The sequence below is a fragment of the Emydura macquarii genome, unplaced genomic scaffold, assembly GCF_026122565.2.
Source record: "Emydura macquarii macquarii isolate MOO-44397 ecotype Brisbane River unplaced genomic scaffold, CSIRO-AGI_Emac_v2 contig_2193, whole genome shotgun sequence".
NCBI lineage: Eukaryota > Metazoa > Chordata > Testudines > Chelidae > Emydura > Emydura macquarii.
In genome coordinates this window covers 314,478-334,033 of record NW_027132330.1, presented here as the reverse complement: position 1 = coordinate 334,033, position 19,556 = coordinate 314,478, and the positions used below count along the sequence as shown (strand labels likewise).

General features: G+C 48.4%; 1 protein-coding gene across 2 annotated transcripts in view; it reads right to left on the bottom strand.

Annotated features, from left to right (window-relative positions):
- SEMA4F (ssemaphorin 4F) overlaps nucleotides 1-19,556 on the bottom strand; it is a 137,228-nt gene that overhangs the window by 49,806 nt on the left and 67,866 nt on the right. For both annotated transcript variants that reach the window (XR_010921843.1, XM_067558854.1), the window contains exons 3-6: nucleotides 14,642-14,701; nucleotides 5,509-5,607; nucleotides 4,757-4,850; nucleotides 3,730-3,849 (exon numbers count right to left, since the gene is read on the bottom strand). Coding sequence is in view for 1 of the 2 variants with exons in the window: in XM_067558854.1 (XP_067414955.1) it covers nucleotides 3,730-3,849; nucleotides 4,757-4,850; nucleotides 5,509-5,607; nucleotides 14,642-14,701 (373 nt within the window). In the remaining variant the exon portion in view is untranslated. The remainder of the gene's footprint in view (nucleotides 1-3,729; nucleotides 3,850-4,756; nucleotides 4,851-5,508; nucleotides 5,608-14,641; nucleotides 14,702-19,556) is intronic.

Below are 19,556 nucleotides of genomic sequence, written 5' to 3'. Positions count from 1 at the left end.
GAAAAGAGGCAACAAAGGGGGATATGATAGAAGTCTTTAAAATTGTGACTGGTGTGGAGAAAGTGAATAAGGAAATGTTATTTACTCCGTCCCATAACACAAGAACAAGGGATCACCCAATTAAATTAACAGGCAGCAGGTTTAAAAAAAGGAAGTGTTTCTTCACACAACGCGCAGTCAACCTGTGGAACTCTTTGCCAGAGGATGTCGTGAAGGCCAAAACTATAATAGAGTTTTTTAAAAAAGAACTAGATAAGTTCATAGGGGATATGAACTGGCAGGGGGGCAGTGTGTGGGGGGGAAGGTGGTAAAGGGCAGCAGGGGTGTGTGTGCTGTGTGCAGTGCAGAGTGCAGGTGTCGGTCCCTGAAGCAAGGGGCTGGGGAAATTGGAGCACAGTTAGATACAGTGCTCCTGTGAGATCATTTCTAAGTTGTTGGTTTTTTGTTTTTTTTTTAAACTATGAAAGTCTTAACTTTCACTGGGTGTAAAAACAGGCCCAGAAACACTTGGATGAGAATAGAGAAGTGGACATGGACACAAGTCACCCAAGAAAGACACAAAGCAGGAAAGAATGACAAGACAATACTCTTAGTTCCATACCTCTTCCCCCCGGGTGGCAGCATCCAGGGGCACCATTTCAGATTTGGGGAGGGGTGTAACTTTAACCGTGATTCCAGGAGCTACTTAGGCACCTAGAATGCCTAGTTAGAATTACGCGGCACATTGGAACTAAGAGTATTGTCTTGTCATTCTTTCCTGCTTTGTGTTTTTCGTGGGTGACTTGTGTCCATGTCCACTTTTCTATTCTCATCCAAGTGTTTCTGGGCCTGTTTTTACACCCAGTGAAAATTAAAAAACTTTCATAGTAAAAAAAACCCCAACAACTTAGAAATGATCTCACAGGAGCACTGTATCTAACTGTGCCCCAATTTCCCCAGCCTCTTGCTCCAGGGACTGACACCTGCACTCCGCACTGCACACAGCACACACCCCCGCTGCCCTTTACCACCTCCCCCACACACATTGCCCCCCTGCCAGTTAGTGGCCCCTCAACTCCAGCGCCCCATCTGTCAGTTAGTGCCCCCACCCACAGCATGCCAGTTACTGCCCCCTCCACACTTCCAGCAACCCCTCAATGACACTTACTGCTCTCACCAAAATCCTAGTGCCCCTCCCAGTGTGACACACTGTATCCCCCAGGATCACCCTTATAGTGTAATTGTGTCTTGTTTAATGCAAAGTATGTCATGTAAGATGCTTCAGGAACGTTCATGACCTACTGAACATTACTGCTATAGTAATATGTTTGTTGCAATGTCATGTGTATGGTTACGAGGCTTTGCTAGATAATATTCCCAAATATGTGTCTCATGGCTTGAGACAGATCTAGGCAAAACTCTACAGAGCTGAAGGGTAATTTGCACCTCACTAAGGCATGCATAAAAGAAACCCAGCTCTTCCAGGCACAAAGGACTAGTCTGAGCATCAACAAAGGAACTAATAAGGGGATGCTCACTGACTCAAGACATGGATGAAGCCATACAAAGACAGTGTTTATCACCTGACCCTGAAGTGGGGCGGGGGGAGGAGGGAAGGGGTGGCAAAGCTCCAGAGTGGAGAAGAAACTATTTAGAAAGGAGAGACATGTTGCAATTGCTCCCTCTCTTCCACCATCATCTACAATTAAAGTGCTGATCACAGGGGGAGGGCTTGGCAGGAGGCAAACCCAGCCAGCCTTGATGAGAATCATCTGAATATATAAGGTTGCTGAAAGTGTTGCGCTTAGTTTAGAATGCATTTCACTTTTTATTTTATCTTGATTAAATCTGACTTGTTATCTTTTGATTTATAATCATTTAAAATCCTTCTGTAGATAATATATTGCTTTGTTTTATCCAAAGAAGTACATGTGGTTTATGGTGTGTTAGAGACTCCACTGGAAGTGACAAGGCTGGTGCATATCAATTTCTTTGATAAATTGATGAACATATGAGCTTGCAGTGTGCAGCGGGCAGCACTGAACAATGTAAGATGGCAGTTCCTAGGGTGGCATCTGGGACTGGGGATATGGCCAGGGTCATTCTGTTGCATGACCCAAAGAGTAGCTGGTTAGAAGCACTCACTCAATGAGTTGGGGAGCAACTTACTTGCTGGAGACTGTGCATCAACATTCAGGAGTAGGAGTCCTCACAGCAAAGCAGAGTAAGACGGGCTCCAGGAGTGGGGGATTGGGATGACACAGCATTTCACCAGTCCAGATTGCAGAGGGGAACATCACATCCCCTCAATGCCAGTTAGTATCCCTACAATCCCAGCACCCCCCAATGCCAGCTACATCTTTGCGAAGTAGGGCAGGTTACTTTTTTTTGAGAGTTATCAGGAGTGTGGATTAATACATTTCTAGTCCAACAATATTCTGAGGTGCTTATTCTAGGGACAATTTTAAAATAAGTTTGATTTAAAATACAAATACTTTCTTAAACAGTCAAAAATCACTTGCCAGCTTTTTAAGAACTATTTAGACACCTAAAAAGACGTAATTTCTATAAAACAAATCTTACTGTGCATAATATGCCAGAAGCCATACAATTTATACCAAATGTAGAGATCCTAGAACAGAAACAAGATGATTAGGACTATGGAAAATGGGCCGGGTAGCTAACAGTAGCCTAGCAAATGTGTTGCAGCATTTTACAGCAAAATGACAAATGCTGCCAGGTTTGTCTGGCCTTATCTTGGGATTTTATGTTTTAGCAAAGCATTCTTGTTTGTAGAGCTAACATTTCTCTTTTCTAAGTTTGTGGAACTACTCATTCGCCCTCACCCCAAGAAATAACTCACATTCCTGTACCATTTGGTATCTAACAACACATCGAAAAAAGGGGGGGTTGGGCTTCCAACCAAGTTATGGGAAGCTTTTTAAACTTTGTTTTTGGATATTAGTGGTATTGGTACTTCTCAATTAATGCAGATGAACTTAAACCTGTTTAACACTCACTTAAATCATCTTAGTTTAATTTAGTAATTTACTAGTGCTTGCTAAACAAGGATTAAATGGGTTTAAATGCATTTATATTAGGAGGTACCACATATTTAACTACACAGACTGCAGATTAATTCAGTTAAGACTGCATGACTTTTCTAATATAGAAAAGCCCTAAGTATTAGGGCACAATTGCAAACAGATGCACATTGGGCAAATGTCAATGTGTATTTGTAGAACACCCCACTGAATCTGCTCATTAGCTTTGCTTCATTTGAGTGTGCAATCGGTTTTCTCTTCTAAAAATAAAAAAGTCCAGAGAATGTGTGTGGGAAAAGCCTACCTACAGATCAGATGAGACATTTAATGAATGTTCCTAAGGCTAGAGGTTTTTCCTACATGATTTTTCTGTGGAGATTTTTGGTGTAGAAATGAATCAAGTATGAGAAAAAAGTTTTCCAAAAGGAAAAGAACAAACACTTCTTTTAAACCTCTCATGCTGTTCTAAATCTCATGAATTGGCACCATCTTGCTCAATCACACCAGCTTCTTGGGAGTGGGGAGAGGAACGAGCGGGGGAGGGAGTCTCAGGCGGAAGAGGCGGGGCAGGCGTGTCCAGTTTTCAGCAATTAGAAAGTTGGCCATCCTATCCAAGCCTCCCACCTCCATCAGAGGGTCAGTCTCTCCCCTTTGTTGTCCCCAAATCTCTTAGAGACTTAGCAAGGGCTCTATGTTGGTCACTCACCGTTCAGCCAGGTCACAGAGATCTCTGTCCGGATGCGCTCCTCCAGGTTTCCAGTCGCTCTGGAGATGATGGGCTGTGTCCCCAGGAAGTTGTTGACAGTGGCAACATAAAGGACACCATCTAGAGGTAGGCCCAAGCCATGACAGGTGTGAAAGACACCAAGGACCAATATGCAACGAAGGGAAAGAGGTGGGGGGGAGGGGAAGGGTCAGCACCGTGACCAGGCTGTAATGCAGAGCTGTGCCTGAACCTAGAAGGAAAATGTGGCAAATCGCCACCCAGGTTCAGCAGCTAGTTCAGAATGCTACTGGCTATGACTCATAGCTTCTGGCTAACCTGGTCACGTGGCAACTTTCTCCAGTTGGAGATGGAAGGGAATCCTCCTAAGTCAGTCACTGCACTCTGCCTGGCTCCCCAGGCTCAACCACGCCCCATCTTGCTGTCATGACAGGATGGACCAGGTTTGAGAGACTCAAGGTCATGGGGGCACCTAGGCCTTGGTAGTCTCAGGCTGGGATGCTCAGGTCAGTGTGTTTAAAAAGTGTTCACTTTCAAAAACCAAATGGTTCAAAGTGGAGCAGACCTTGTGTGGCCCACGCCAGCTCCGGGAGTGGGTACCAGCAGATGCTGCTCTGTGAAGCGCACAGTGCAATTTGTATCCCTCTCCAGCTCTGGGTCAGGAAATGGGTTATGGGGTTTTACACGCAGGTCACTGGCTCCATTCAGATATAGACAGTAATCCTAGGAAGTCATTGCCATGTGGCGACCCTGTGGAATGGAAGGCTCATGCTTCTGTCCAGTTCCTAATAGACGTGTCCAGACAGCAACTGAAACTAACAGGCCCTGCCAGCAGTCTCCACAGAGGAGACCGAGGACTGGACTCTCCTTTCACATGGATGGTGAGGGAAGCTTGCTCACTTACTGCTACTACCCTCAACATGCTTCTTCCTTCCAGAGCCACCAGCCTTACTCCCTGTACCAAGTTCCAAACCAAACCAAAATGCCGCTGACGCTGCGACAAACATACCGGCCATGACAGCTGCTGATGGCTGTGTAGGCTCAAAGGGGCATTTTCCACGGCCACTTTCCTGCTGCTCCACACTGCTGAAATCAGCCACTTTCTGCAATAAAAGCAGAGAAAGTTCAGCCACACACGTGGGTCTGGGGAGGGGCTAACAGACACCCTTCCCTCTGGGGGCTGTCTGGGGTGGGACATGCTGACTATAAGAGCTGGATTCTGTGAACTCACAATGGTGGAAGTCCCAAGACTTAAACAAGAGAGGGGATAACTTGTACTACAGTCCAAGAGATCATTTATTTTCTGCTGTAGTACTTCACTACAAAGGCTGTTACTACTCACTGGAGGCCCCAATCCTTCCCTGGGGTTTCTGCCTGACCAGCACCCACTCTGGACTGGAGATGTTATATACAGAGGGTTAGAGGGAATGTTCTCTGGTTAAAACACTACCTGGGGCCTTAGGAGAGCAGGTTCAGTCTCCAGTTCTGACACAGACTCCCTTTCTGACCTTGGGCAACTCACTTCCCCTTCTGCAAAATGGGGATACTATTTCCCTATCTCAGAAAGAGGCTGAGGGTGAATTCCTTACTGCCTCAGAAAGCTCAATCTAGGGTGAGGGAGCCACAGAAAAGTCTCATTAGATTCCACTTCAGATTCATCCTTCTTGATCTCTGCCAATTTCCCCAAGCAGACAGCACTAGACTCTTCTCCTGGCACCCTTGGGACAGGGGCAGCCCATTCAACCCCCAACAGGCACTTACAATGAAGCCGCATTGTGGATCGAAAGCAAAGGTCCCACAGGCGAAGAGGTGGCTCTCATTGGCGAACTCCAGAATGCGGATGTAATTGTGGCACTCTGCCTGCAGGGATAGAGTAAATAGCCATGACACAGGTACTGTGAGAAGGCACAATCAGCCACTGATGGGAAGGGGAGAGGAGCAGACCCCTTAACTCATGTAAGTACTGTAGTAATTGCAGGGAAGGAATGCACCGCCATTCAGTACGTAACATAACTACTCAATTCCCAGCAGTAACTGACAACAAGCTGGGCTTCCCCACTGTGAGAGGTGAGTCACACACAGGAATATGCCTGGCTTTCCAGCCAGCAGCGCCAGGAAGAAGCACCTAGGAGAATCTTTATCACTAAGGATAGACCACAAAATCATAGAAATGCAGGGCTGAAAGGGACCTTGAGAAGTCATGAAGTTCTATCTCCTGTACTGAGGCAGGACCAAATACACCTAGACTATCCCTAACAGGTGTTTGGCTAACCTGTTCTTAAAAACCACCAGTGATGGGGATTCTATAATTCAGACTCATAGATTTTAAGGTCAGAAGGCACCATCATGATCTAGTCGGACCTCCTGGACATTGCAGGCCACAGAACCTCACCCGCCCACTCCAGTAATAGACCCAGAACCTCTGGCTGAGATACTGAAGTCCTCAAATCATGATTTAAAGACTCCAAGGGTATGTCTTCACTGACGGCGGCAAATTCGCCACCATCAGATCGATTTACCTGGATCGATTGAGTGGAAGTGAAGACCCGCTCAATTGATCCAGAAGTCAGTTTAGTAAAACCACCTCCACAAAAAGCATAGCATTTCATCAACGGGTGCACATTTCCCATCGGCGCAGCACAGCAGAGATGGCACGCAGAACGGACGTTAGGAAGTCGATTTAAGTTATGTAAGCTGTTCTACGTAAGTTGCGTAACTCCTGTTGACTGCCGCCGAATTTGCCGGTAAGTATAGACCAGGCCCAAGTTACAGAGAATCCACCTCCTTTTGAAGCCTGCTCCAGAGCTTAGCTACCTTTATAGTTATAAAGTTTTTCTTAAGACAAAAGAGCCCCATTTATCTGAGCCTCCACTAACCAGCTCTCCATATTAGCTGAATTGAGCCCCGCTGCTCGGGACTGACTGCCCAAGTCCTGCCTGTTCTCTGGATTATCCAAATTTTTGATTATCCAATCTGGCCCCAGGCCCAATTAGATCAGCTAAACAGGGTTCCACTGTACAAAGCTGAGAAAAAAACAGTTAATCTTTCATAACTGTTGGTTTTTGAGATGTATTGCTCATGTCTCTTCTATGCTATGTGTGTGCGCACCACATGCACAGTTGCCAGAGATTTTTCTCTCAGTGGTAACTGTAGGACCAGCTCTTGCGCCCTCTGGAGCCATGTTGGTATAACTGGCACCTCCGGCACCACACCCTCTCAGTTCCTTCTTGCCAATAACTCTGACAGAAGGGTAGGAGGGTGGGTCATGGAATGGACATAAGCAACACATCTCAAAGAACAAAGTTACATAAGGTTAGTAACTATTTTTTCTTCTTCGAGTGCTTGCTTATGTCTATTCCTTGCTAGCTGACTCACAAGCAGCACCCAGGGAGGCAGGCTCAGAGTTCATGGATGTGCTGATTGCAACACTGCTCTTCCGAAACTGGCATAGTCACAGGCCTGTTGGATGATGGCATAATGGGACACGAAGATATGAACCATCAACCATGTCACAGCTCTGCAGATGTCCTGGATTGGTAAGTTTGCGAGAAATGCTGCTGACAAAGCCTGGGCTCTCATGGAATGAGCAGTCACAATGGCCTGAAGTCAGGGCTTTGATCTCAGAGACCCTTTTGGTTGAGGTGATCACTACGAGGAAGGCGACCTTCCAAGAGAGAAGCAGTATGGGGCACAATGCTAACCACTTGAAGGGAGGTTCCATGAGCCTCGACAGGACCAGGTTTAAGTCCCATGGGGGGATCGGATTGCGAACCTGAGGGTAGAGACTTTCCAGCCCCTTGAGAAACCTGACCATCATCTCATAGGAGAACACTGATCTGCCCTGCACTGAAGGATGCAAGGCTGAGATGGCTGCCAAATGAACCTTAATAATTGAGAGAGCTGGACCCTGTTGTTTCAGGTGGAGCAGATAATCCAAGATAGACTGCAGAAAAGACCAGGATGGAGAGAGATTCTTCAGAGGCCCAACAAGTGAAACATTTCCACTTGGTCAAGTAGGTAGCCTTGGTGAAAGGCTTTCTGCTACCTAGCAAGACTTGCTGAACCCATTCCAATCAGGCCTGCTGTTCAGGGTTCAGCCACACAGCAAACATGCCATCAGGTGAAGGGAGGCTAGGCTTGGGTGAAGCAAGTAGCCATGGTCTTGTGAAATCAAGTCTGGGCAGAGCGTGAGTGGAGCTGCCACTGAGGTCCAGAAGCATACCAAATCCATGCTGGCATGGCCACGCCAGAGCTATCAGGATAACCTTTGCCTTGTCCAGTTTGATTTTTAGGAGGACTTTGTGAACCAAGGGGTTCTGTGGGTTGGCACACAGTACGTGGTCTGCCCATGAGAGCAGGAAGGCATCAGAGAGGGAACTCGTGCTGTGCCCATGCAGTGAACAGAACTGGTGGCATTTCCTGTTCCATCTGGTAGCGAACAGGTCCAACTTGGGAGGCCCCCACTTCTGGAAGATGACACTGACGACCTCTGGGTGAAGAGACTACTCATGATGAGAGGAAAAGGGTCTGCTGAGGCAAGCTGCCAGGGCGTTTCAGGGTCCCAGGAGATGTGATGCCTCTAGGTGAATGGAATGTTTCACACAAGTCCCATAGCCAGAAGGCTTCCTGGCACAGGGCTGAAGACCGAGCCCCCCCCCCCCCCCCCGGCTTGTCAATGAAAACAACTGGTGCAGTGTTGTCTGTCAAGACCTCCACCACTTTTCCTGAGATCTGGGAAAGAATATCGGGCAAGCCAAGCGGTGTCACCTTGAGTTCCCTGATGTTTATATGCAGGGAGAGTTCTTTCTGGGACCAGAGGCCCTGAGTCCTGAGACTGTCAAGGTGGGCTCCCCACCCCATGTCTGACATGTCCGAGACTAAGATTACCGATGGATGACGGGTAGCAAAGGGTACCCCTTTCATTACAGATTCTGGTTCTCTCCGCCAGGTCAGTGAAGTGAGGACCAGAGGCAGAATTGTGAGTATTGAGTCCAAGTGGTGTATGCTTAGGAAGTAGGCTAGCACCAGCCACACCTGTAGGAGTCTGAGGTATAGCCTTACATACTGCACCAAGTAGGTACATGCCGCTATGTGTCCTAATAGTTCGAGGCAGACCTGAGCAGTTATCATCTGGTGGGTCATGACCCTGGAAATCAGATCCGACAGCCTGGAAACGGGCTCCGGTGGGGAGACTTTGTTCTGGAGTGTCATCTAGGTACTGAGGACTTGCGATACCGCTTTCCTCTCGGCGCTGAATTGGACTTCGGCAACCGTTCTGCACCACCTCGGTGTGGGCGAACTCTTTGGTGCCGGAGAGCGGGGACGACGGGTTCCGTCTGGGGAGCGGTGCCCCGCAGACAACTGCGACCAGTGCCGCCTCCTAGGGTGGACTTCTCCTGGTGCAGGGGATCAAGACCAGCGTCGGGAAGGTGACTCCATTTCACGCCTCGATGCAGGTTGGCCCGACGGCCGCAACCTGGAATGACTTCTAGGGGAGCAGCGCTGCTCCATCCCTGGTGACCAGCCAGCCGGAGATTTTTCTCCCCACACTGGGGATCTCCTGAGCCATTGAGGGGGTCCCAGCGCAGGTTTTTCCTGTAACACCAGCTCCTTCTCCCTCGGTGGAGATCGGGGTGGAGGCTGCATAGGCATGGCCAACAAGGCTCTTGCCGCCTGAAAGGCCTCCGATGTCGACGGTGCCGGCAGGTGCAAAGGGGCTCCTCCCCTTCCAGGAGTCGGGGGTGGCTCCCTGATTGGAGACACTGGCTCTGGTGAGCGGGTCTCCGTGGTCTCGCCCTGGTGCGATTCTGTGCTCGATCCCACCTGGACAGTTTGGGGGAGTGACCGCATTCTGAGTGCTGCTTCCGCTTCTTCTTCAGCACCGGAGATGAGGCGCGGTGCCGAGTTCAAACAATGGGGAATGAAGCACTTGTGATACAAGTAAAGGCAGTTCCAGCAACCGCCACGGGTGAAAAGAAGGAACTGAGGGGGCGTAGGGCCGGCAGTGCCTCATATACTGCGGCATGTGCGCAGCGTTCCGGGGCGCCAGTGCCAGCCCTACTGGATCTGCTAAGGGGAAAAATGTTCCCGTAACTGTGCACGGAGGCATGCACACACCTATAATGGAATGAACATGAGCAAGCACTCGAAGAACAGCACCTAATGGTGACTGCCAATGCCATAGTTCTGGCTGCTGAGTTGGCTGCATCCAGGGCTGCCTGGAAGGAGGTCCCCATAGACCATGGCCATCCTCGAGGAGGGCACAATACCTGTCTTAACTCCTGCAGCAGGGAGTCCTTACATTTGGACAACGAGACCCACAAATTAAAATTGTACCTCCCTAGCAGGGCCTGCTGGCTGGAGAGAAGTAACTGGAGGCTGCATGTTGAATAAAAATTACGACCAAACACATCCAGTCTCTTGGCATCTTTATTTTTTGGGGGTGGCATTCAGTTGTCTGTCCTGCTCATTCCCTACCAGGGACCCCAGGGGATGGGGGGCAGGGATACAAATAAAGGTACTCAAACCCACTAGCTGGGACATAGTATTTCTTCTCTGCCCTTTTTGAAGTGGGGGCCAGAGAAAAAGGGGTCTGCCATAGTGTCCTGACGGGTCTCTCACCGTTTCGTTAATAAGCTCCTCAACTTCCAAGAGCTCCTGGTGGGCCCTGAAGTCATCTTGTGGGAATGAGTTACTAGGGCCTATGAAAACAACAAGAGTTCTGTAGCACTTTAAAGACTAACACATTTAATTTCAGCAGGCATAAGCTTTCGTGAGCTTCAGCTCACTTCCTCAGATGCAGTTGGTAGAAATGATACAGGGATGATGAGGAGGCGGCCTGTGCCAGAGGTGGGGCTCCCTCCTCCTCCTCCTCTACCTCCACCACATCCATTGGGGCCATTTCCTGGATATCAGCACCTGGGTTGGGATCTGATGCCAGATGGGAAGAGGTGGTAGCCCACCTTTCCAACACCACCAATTATTAGCAGTGGGACAGAGGACCCACCATCTAGGTAAACCCTCAAGGATTCCATTACTGCCACTGCATCGGCCAGTGGCCAGATGCCAGCAGGAGGGCCGGTACTGAAGTCCGATGTATAGGATGGGTACCGGTAGTTTCTGGGAGGAGCGAAGGATTCCCCTTCTGACTCCGACGAGGATTCTCCCCCAGAGACCATGGCGGAGCAGTACCTGCTTCTGCCTCCTGGTGGTGCCAGGAAACCAGGGACCAGCAACGGGCTGGTGACTGCTTCATCAGGACCATGGAGGGCTTGCCGCTGAACAGTGCTGTGGTGGAGCTCACTGCGCCTTGCGCCTTTCTGTCCTCGGACACCTTGGCTGATCAGGGATCTTGGATAGATGGGATCAGAAGGGACAGCAGGACTTTTGCTGCCTGGAAAGTCTCTGGGGTTGAAGGGGCCAGCAGATGCCACAGCAGCTCCCAGGAGTCAGTGATGGGTCACATACCGGACTCAGTGCTCTAGGCAGAGCCAGAGGAGCCATCAGAGGCTCAGGGAAAGATGAGTGGCCTGACATAGGTCTCACTTGTCCCTCTTCTGCACTGGAGAATGTTGTCTCTTATGCCTTTTCCTTGGCACCAGTGCTGGAGAGCGGTGCCGGGAAGAACACGATGCAGAGGCAGCACTCCGCACGGATGTCAAGTGCTCGGCGCTGATTTGGACTGGCCCGGCTCTGAGGGCCACCTCCATGAGAACAGCCTTCAGCTGAATGTCTATCTTTTTGTGTGTGAGGTCTGAAGTCCCTGCAGATCTGGCACTTCTTCTTAATGTGAGACTCCCCCAGCAGTCACTTGAGACAGCTAGAGTGTGGGTCACTCACTGGCATCAGCTTATTGCAGGAGGCACATGGTTTGAAGCCCGGGGACCAGGGCATGCCCAGCCGTTGGGGCAAGAGATCCCTCGACGAAAGGGAGAACTACTCACACTGCTCTATATGCTAACTAACTAAGAACTATGTATGCCAACTCTAATAACTGTACAGATAGGCAGTTCTTACCGCTGGGTAAGCAGCTTGCTGAAGTAATAAGGATCGTTCCAGCAACTGTCATGGGCGATAAGAAGGAACTGAGAGGGTGCAGGGCCGGAGGGCCCCTTATATCGACGCATGCGCACACGGCTGCAGAGGGCACTAGAGCCGGCCCTATGGATACCAATGAGGAGAAAATCTCTGGCAACTGCATGCGGTACGCACGCATCTAGCATGGAATGGACATGAGCAAGCACTCAAAGAACAATTTCCCTTGCTGCAGATTAAGCTCATTACTTCTTGTCCTAACTTCAATGGAGAACAATTACCACTGTACCCTTTATAACAGCCCTTAACGTATTTGAAGACTTAGGTCCCTGTCAGTCTTCTTTTCTCAAGACTAAACATGCCCAGAGTTTTTAACCTCCCCTCATAAGTCAGTTCTCTAAACTTATCATTTTTCTCGCTTTCCCCTAGTATCTCTCCAGTGTGGCACCCAGAATCAGACACAGCTCTCCAGCTAGGCCTCACCAGTGCGAGTAAAGCAGGACAACTACCTCCATTGCAAGGCAGGAGCTCCAGAGCCCAAATTCCCAACTTCACTCCTATGGAACTTGGGTGTGAGAAAATAAAGGAGAAAATCTGCCCTGTTTTGCTAAAACAGGATCCTGTGATTCCTGGTCATGCAGTGCATAATACATTGAACCATCTGGGCCAGGGATGGGGTGGGGCTGTCATGATGTCTGTACAGTACAAAGCACATCACTGGTTCTCAGACCCCAACCTGAATAAACATTTACTGTCCTCGGTGCCCAACGTCACCCCACACCCTGTTCTAAGCCCAACAGACCATGCAGCAGCTCTCAAGCTCTTGCTAGCTATAGGGCTCAAATAGCAGGTGGTTTCGCTGGGTAGCTTGGGTCCTGAAGGGCAGGGCAAGGAAGGAAGACTATCCTAAAAGAAATATTGCCACGATGCAAGGGCCAGGCAGCACCTGCTAGAGATAATGTTTAGGTTTGGAAGGAACCTTCAGAGGTATCTAGTCCAAACCCCTGCTCAGAGCAGGACCAACCCCAACCAAATCACCCCAGCCAGGGCTTTGTCAAGCCACTCCTTAAAAACCTCTAAGAATGGAGATTCCACCACCTCCCTAGGTAACCCATTCCAGTGCTTTACAACACTCCTACTAAAAAAGGTTTTCCTAATGTCCAACCTAGACCTCCCCCACTGCAACTTGAGACCATTGCTCCTTGTTCTGTCATCTGCCCCCACTGAGAACCGCCTAGCTCCATCCTCCCTGGAACTCCTTTTCAAGTAGTTACGGGCAATTATCAAATCCCACCTCACTCTTCTGAACAAGCCTAGTTCCCTCAGCCTCTCCTCAGAAGTCATGTGCTCCAGCCCCCTAATCTTTTTTGTTGCCCTCCACTGGACTCTCTCCAATTTGTACACATCCTTTCTGTAGTGGGGTACCCAAAACTGGACACACTACTCCAGATGTGGTCTCACCAGTGCAGAATAGAGGGGAATAATCACTTCCCTCGATCTGCTGGCAATGCTCCTACTAATGCAGCCCAATATGGCATTAGCCTTCTTGGCAATACGAGTACACTGTTGACTCATATCCAACTTTTGGTCCCCTGTAACTCCCAGGCTCTTTTCTGCAGAACTGCTGCCTAGCCAGTCGGTCCCCAGTCTTCAGCAGTACATGGGATTCTTCCATCCTAAGTGCAGGACTCTGCACTTGTCCTTGTTGAGTCTCATCAGATTTCTTTTGGCCCAATCCTCTAATTTGTCTAGGACACTCTGTATTCTATACCTACCCTCCATCGTATCTACCACTCCCCCCAGTTTAGGGTCAACTGCAAATTTGCTGAGGGTGCAATCCACCCTATCCTCCAGTTCATTAATGAAGATGTTGAATAAAACTGGCCCCAGGACCAGGGGTACTCCGCTTGTTACTGGTTGCCAACTAGACATTTAACCCTTGATCACTACCTGTAGCTTACATTAATCATATTATCCTCTTTTAATTCTTTATTTGTCCTGTATCAGCCACTCCATTATCTTGCCTGGGATCAACATCAGACTGACAGGCCTATAATTACCTGAATCATCTTGTTTTCCCCTTTTTAAAACTTGGAACAACATTAGCTGTCTTCCAGTTTTCCAGTGCACCAAGAATTATTGAAAGTCAATATTAATGTTCTAGCGATTTGTCATCCAGCTCTTCTAACTTGTATCTGAGAACTTTATCTGGACCAGCTGATTTAAAAATGTCTAACATCAGTAGCGTCCGTTTAACATCCTCCAGAGATACCAGTGGAATGGAAAGGGTGTTATTACCATATGATGAGACGACATCATCTGTTTCCTCCCCAAATACAGAACAGGAATATTTCTTAAACATTTTTGCCTTTTCCGAATTATTATTCTAGTAATGGACAATACCACTGTCTGGACTCTTTTTGTTCTAAATATATTTTAAAAACACCTTATTGACATTAAATCTGCTGGCCATAGATTTCTCCTTGTTACATTTTACTTTCCTTATCAATTTTGTACAGTTTCTAACATCTTATTTATAGTCATTACTATCCATTTCCCATTTCTTCCATTTGTTATATATTGTATTTTTATAGCTGCCTTCCCCCTCTAACCCAGGCAGGTTTACCAATATGGCCTTCTTTCTCAAAGGTCATACTGAACAGAGGCTGCTGCCCTAGGACCAAACATGGCCCATACATTATCCTGGAGCCCATGGGAGGAGGGTAAGCAGTCTAGAACAAGGTCCCCTCAACCCCCTGCTGCATACATTCAGAGCCTACAGCCTGGTGACCCAGCATACTGTGTAGAGAACTATGAGGGGCTGCCCCTCCATCCAGCCCCGCCCTTCCCCAGTACCTACCTCTTTTTTCCCCTTCATTGTGCAGGAAATTCGATGATTCTCAGGCACTTTCCAGGAGATCTGAAAAGCAAAAAACTCCCATGTCAATTATCCTTCCAGCACTGCCGTACACCCACCATCTGTGCTGCACACAGGACTGGAGCCCACCCTGCTAGGCACTGCACAGACACTCAGGAGAAAACTCCTTGCCCAAGCAGCTGACACACGCAGACAAACTATACATAAGGGGGAAGGGAGGAAAGAGCAGCCAAAGTTACACATGGACACCTTCACTGTCACACAATCTAAGCCCAGAACAGACCATTGTGATCCTCTAATCTGATCTCCTGTACAACACTGGCCAAGAACATCAATATAATAATTCCTGTTCGAACCAGAGCATAGCTTTTAAGCAAGAGCCCTTTATCCCCAGCCCAGCCATAATTAATTGCTTGACTGCTTACAGCTGCTCTATGCAGTGGTGTTGTGGCCATGCTGGTCCCAGGATAACGGAGAGACAAGTTGGGTGAGGTAATACCTTTTATTGGACCAATTTCTGTTGGTGAGAAAGACAAGCTATCAAGCTACATGGAGCTTTTACTCAGGTCTGGGAAAGGTACTCACAGTGCAGGAATAGATCTTGAGAGGGTACATATGTGGGGGTGGAAGGATGAAGGCATAAAGACAGCTGTGAGAGAAGCTGCCCAACGGATGGACAAGGTGGGGCATAAGGGGAGTAACAATGAGATGAGAAAGAAGAGCAGGTGGGATGTGGGCAGGGAGAGCTGGGAAGGGATCCAAAGGGATGACAAGGAAGTTGAATTTGATGCAGTAGAACATGGGGAGCCAGCAGAGGGATTCATGGAAGGGGTTGATTTTTCCAAATGCCTGGCCAGGTAGATGATCCCTGTAGCTGCATTTGAATGGAGCAGAGCAAGTGAGGTGGGTGATTGAGTGTCCAGGAGGGAGTTGCAGTGATAAGGGCGGAGAGGGGCCAGGAGGTTTTTCCATGTGTGTGAACAGAGAAAAATAGGCTGGATCTTAGAGGTGTTATTTAGGAAGAATAGTCTGGATGTGAGGGGAGAGGGAGGAGTCTAAGGTGACACTCAGAGGCCTGAATGACAGAGAAGACAGGGTGTTTTCAAGGGAAGATCAGGAGTTTGGTTTTGGCAAGCAAGACAGAGATGGGCTCAAACATGCAGTGGATGGAGGGAGGCAGGAGCAGAGCAGCAGATCTGTGAGACATCAGAATAAGGCTGCTAGCTGAAGCAGGGTTGGCAATTGAGGTCACCTAGCAAGAAGGTGTAAGAAAGGAGAAAAGGAAGGGAAGGGAAGGGAAGGGAAGGGAAGGGAAGAGAAAATACGAGGTCTGAGGTCGAGCCCTGTGGAATCCCATGAAGAGAGGGAGATAGAGGAGCAGTAGCCAAGAGGCAGAAGGATCCAGGACAAAGCAGTACTGTGGAAACTATAGGAGGACAGAATTAGATGGAGAAGAGTGCAATTGATGGTGCCAAAAGCAGCTGAGCTGTTGAGGAGGATGGGACAAGAGTCCCCCCAAGGCCTAGCCATGAAGCCAGAGTGACAGCAACATCAGGAACAGGGAGATGGGGACCCAGCATGGATCTGGGGCAAAGCAGCCAGCAGGCATGAAGACAAGAGGCATGGAGGAGATCAGAGCATGTTTATATTTTTGTTAAAGGAGGAAAATGGATTACTTACCTATTTTGTAACCATTGTGAGGTACTGGTGTAGGGAGCCAGAGATATGTCTGTAGCTGTACCTGCCGGGGCAAAGCATGTGCCTGCACCTCCTTGTGCTTCCAGCCACCATGACCCTCCCTCAGCTCCTTCACACTGGAAGAGTGATGAAATAGACTCTGAAGCAGAGGGAAAGGAGGTGGTGGAACAGACACTTGCAAGAACATTTTGAATACCACAATACAGTACAGGTAAGCAAATGGAAATTACTTACTGTAACTGGAGGTTCTTTAAGATGTGGAGTTCCAATCTGGATTCCAAACATGGGATGCGCATGCACACCATGCGCCAGAACTGTTCATAACAGTGCTCATCAACCTACGTGCGCATCTGCCATGTGGTGCGTCCAATGCCTTATGAGGCTGTGCAGGTCAACCCTTCTCCAGGTCCCGCTTACCGACAGGCACAGAGCCCGGAGCAGAAGGGAAGGAGGGCAGGATTAAACTCCAGATAGGAGTGACACATCTCAAAGAACCACCAGTTACAGTAAGTAACCTCCATTTCTTCTTTGAGTGCTGGTCCCTATGTGGATTCCAAACGCAGGTAGCGAGCAGTACTCAGCGTGGAGGTGGGAGCGAGGGCTCACCGGAACTGAGAGTCGGTAGGACTGCACAGTCAACTACAGCATCTGCTGCTGTCGATAGGGCTTTGGCATAGTGAACGGTGCAAGTGTGGATAAAGAACTATGTGGCTGCTATACAAATATCCTGCCAGGGAACATCTGCAAGGGGGGGCGAACATCGTCACTTGCACCTGTATGGAGTGAGCAGTGATGCCGGGCAGTGGAGAGACGTGGGAAAGGGAATAACATTCCTTGATGCAACGAGAGATCCACTTGGAGAGATGTTGAGAGGAAAGGGTGCAGCCCCTGCAATGTCCTGTGATGGTGATGAAAAACTTGGGAAAGGTATGAAAATCACATGTGCACTGGCGGTAAAAGGCCAATTCATGATGGATGTTGAGGGAGTGCACAATGCACTCTCCCTGTGAGGCATGTGGTTTTGGATAGAAAGTTGGGAGGTGAATGGATTGGTTGAGAGGAAACAGAGAGATCACCTTAGGTAGGAACTTGGGATGAATTCATAAGGAAGGCTGTGAAGGGCAGGGCCCCCATCACAGCCACCAGCTCACTAACCCATCAAGCAAATGTGATTGCTACAAAGAAGATTACCTTCATGGAGAGATGGGCGAGGGAGCACCTTTCAAACCACTGGATAGTTATCTTGGCAGGTGTCGAGAGGATGAGGTTCAGGTTCAGGTGGGTTTGGACCGAAGGGAAGGTGTTGAGGAGACCACAGAGGACACAGGTCGAGGTAGGGTGGCTAAAGATGGAAAGCCCATCTACCGGTAGGAGGAAGGCCCTAAGTGCCACTAGGTGGACCCGGATGGAGGAGTGGGCAAGGCCTGACCGTTGAAGGTGGAGAAGGCAGCTGAGAATAGTGGGGATAGAGACTGGGTTGAAGGGATGATGGCAATGAGCCACCCACTCCATGAAGAGTTTCCACTTCACCTGGTAACATGCTCTAGCAGATGGGCACCTGCTATGCAAAAGGACATCGTGTACTGGTGCTGAGCACATGTTGTCCACTTGTGAACCTCATCCAAATACCAGACCGCAAGATGAAGCCGTCCTGAGTTGGGGTGTCAGAGCCACCCATGTTGCTGGGTGAGGAGATTTGGGAGAGGAGGAAGGTGAATCGGTGGGTAAACCGAGAGATAGTGGTGGTCATGATATATCTTGACTTTAGCAAAGTTTTTGATACAGTCTTTCACAGTATTCTTGTCAGCAAGTTAAAGAACTGTGGGTTGGATGAATGGACAGATAGAAAGCTGGCTAATCATTGAGTTCAACGGGTTGTGATAAATGGCTTGATGCCTAGTTGGCAGCCGGTATCAAGCGGAGCACCTCAAGAGTCAGTCCTGGGGCCAATTTTGTTCAACATCTTCATTAGTGATCTGAATGATGGAGTGGATTGTACCCTCGGCAAGACTGCAGATGACACTAAGCTGGAGGGGGTGGTAGATATGCTGGAGGGCAGGGATAGGATACAGAGTGACCTAGACAAATTGGAGGATTGGGCCAAAAGAAATCTGATGCTCAACAAGGACAAGTGCAGAGTCCTGCACATAGGACAAAAGAACCCCATGCACTGCTAAAGACACTAGCTAAGCAGCAGTTCTGCAGAAAAGGACTTAGGGGTTACAGTGGACAAGAAGCTGGATATGAGTCAGCAGTGTGCCCTTATTGCCAAGATAGATAATGGCATATTGGGCTGCATTAGTAGGAGCATTGCAGCAGATCGAGGGAAGTGATTATTCCCCTCTATTCTGCACTGGTGAGGCCACATCTACAGTACTGTGTCCAGTTTTGGGTCCCCCACTACAGAAAGGATGTAAACAAATTGGAGAGAGTCCAGCAGAGGGCAACAAAAATGATTAGGGGGCTGGGGCACATGACTAGGATGAGAGGCTGAGGGAATTAGGCTTATTTAGTCTGCAGAAGAGAAGAGTGAGGAGGGATTTGATAGCAGCCTTCAACTATCTGAAGTGGGGTTCCAGGAAGGATGGAGCTAGGCAGATGACAGAACAAGGAGCAATGGTCTCAAGTTGCAGTGAGGAGGTCTAGATTGGATATTAGGAAAAAGCTTTTTCACTAGGAGGGTGGTGAAGCACTGGAATGGGTTACCTAGGGAAGTGGTGGAATCTCCAGTCTTAAAAACCTCTAAGACCTGGCTTGACAAAATCCTGGCTAGGATGATTTAGTTGAGGTTGGTTCTGCTTTGATCATAGGGTTGGACCAGATGACTTCCTGGGGTCCCTTCCAACCCTAATATGCTATGAGTATGATTTACAGTTACATTTTGAGACATACCAGTTAGCTAGTTTTTTTAATCCATTTATGTGTGCCATTTTAATTTGATATAGTTCTTGTTTTTTAATAAAAACGTTGGGCGATACTAAGTCAAATGCCTTACAGAAGTCTATGACATCAACACTATTGCCATTAGCAACCAAACCTGTAATCTAATAAAAAAACCATCAGGTTAGTTTGACTGGATCTATTTTCCATAAACCCATGTTGATTTGCATTAATTACATTGCCCTCCCTACATTACCTGTCCCTTCATTCTCTGCATAGGATACAAATAAATGAGGTGAGGAGCTAAAGGATTTTGTGC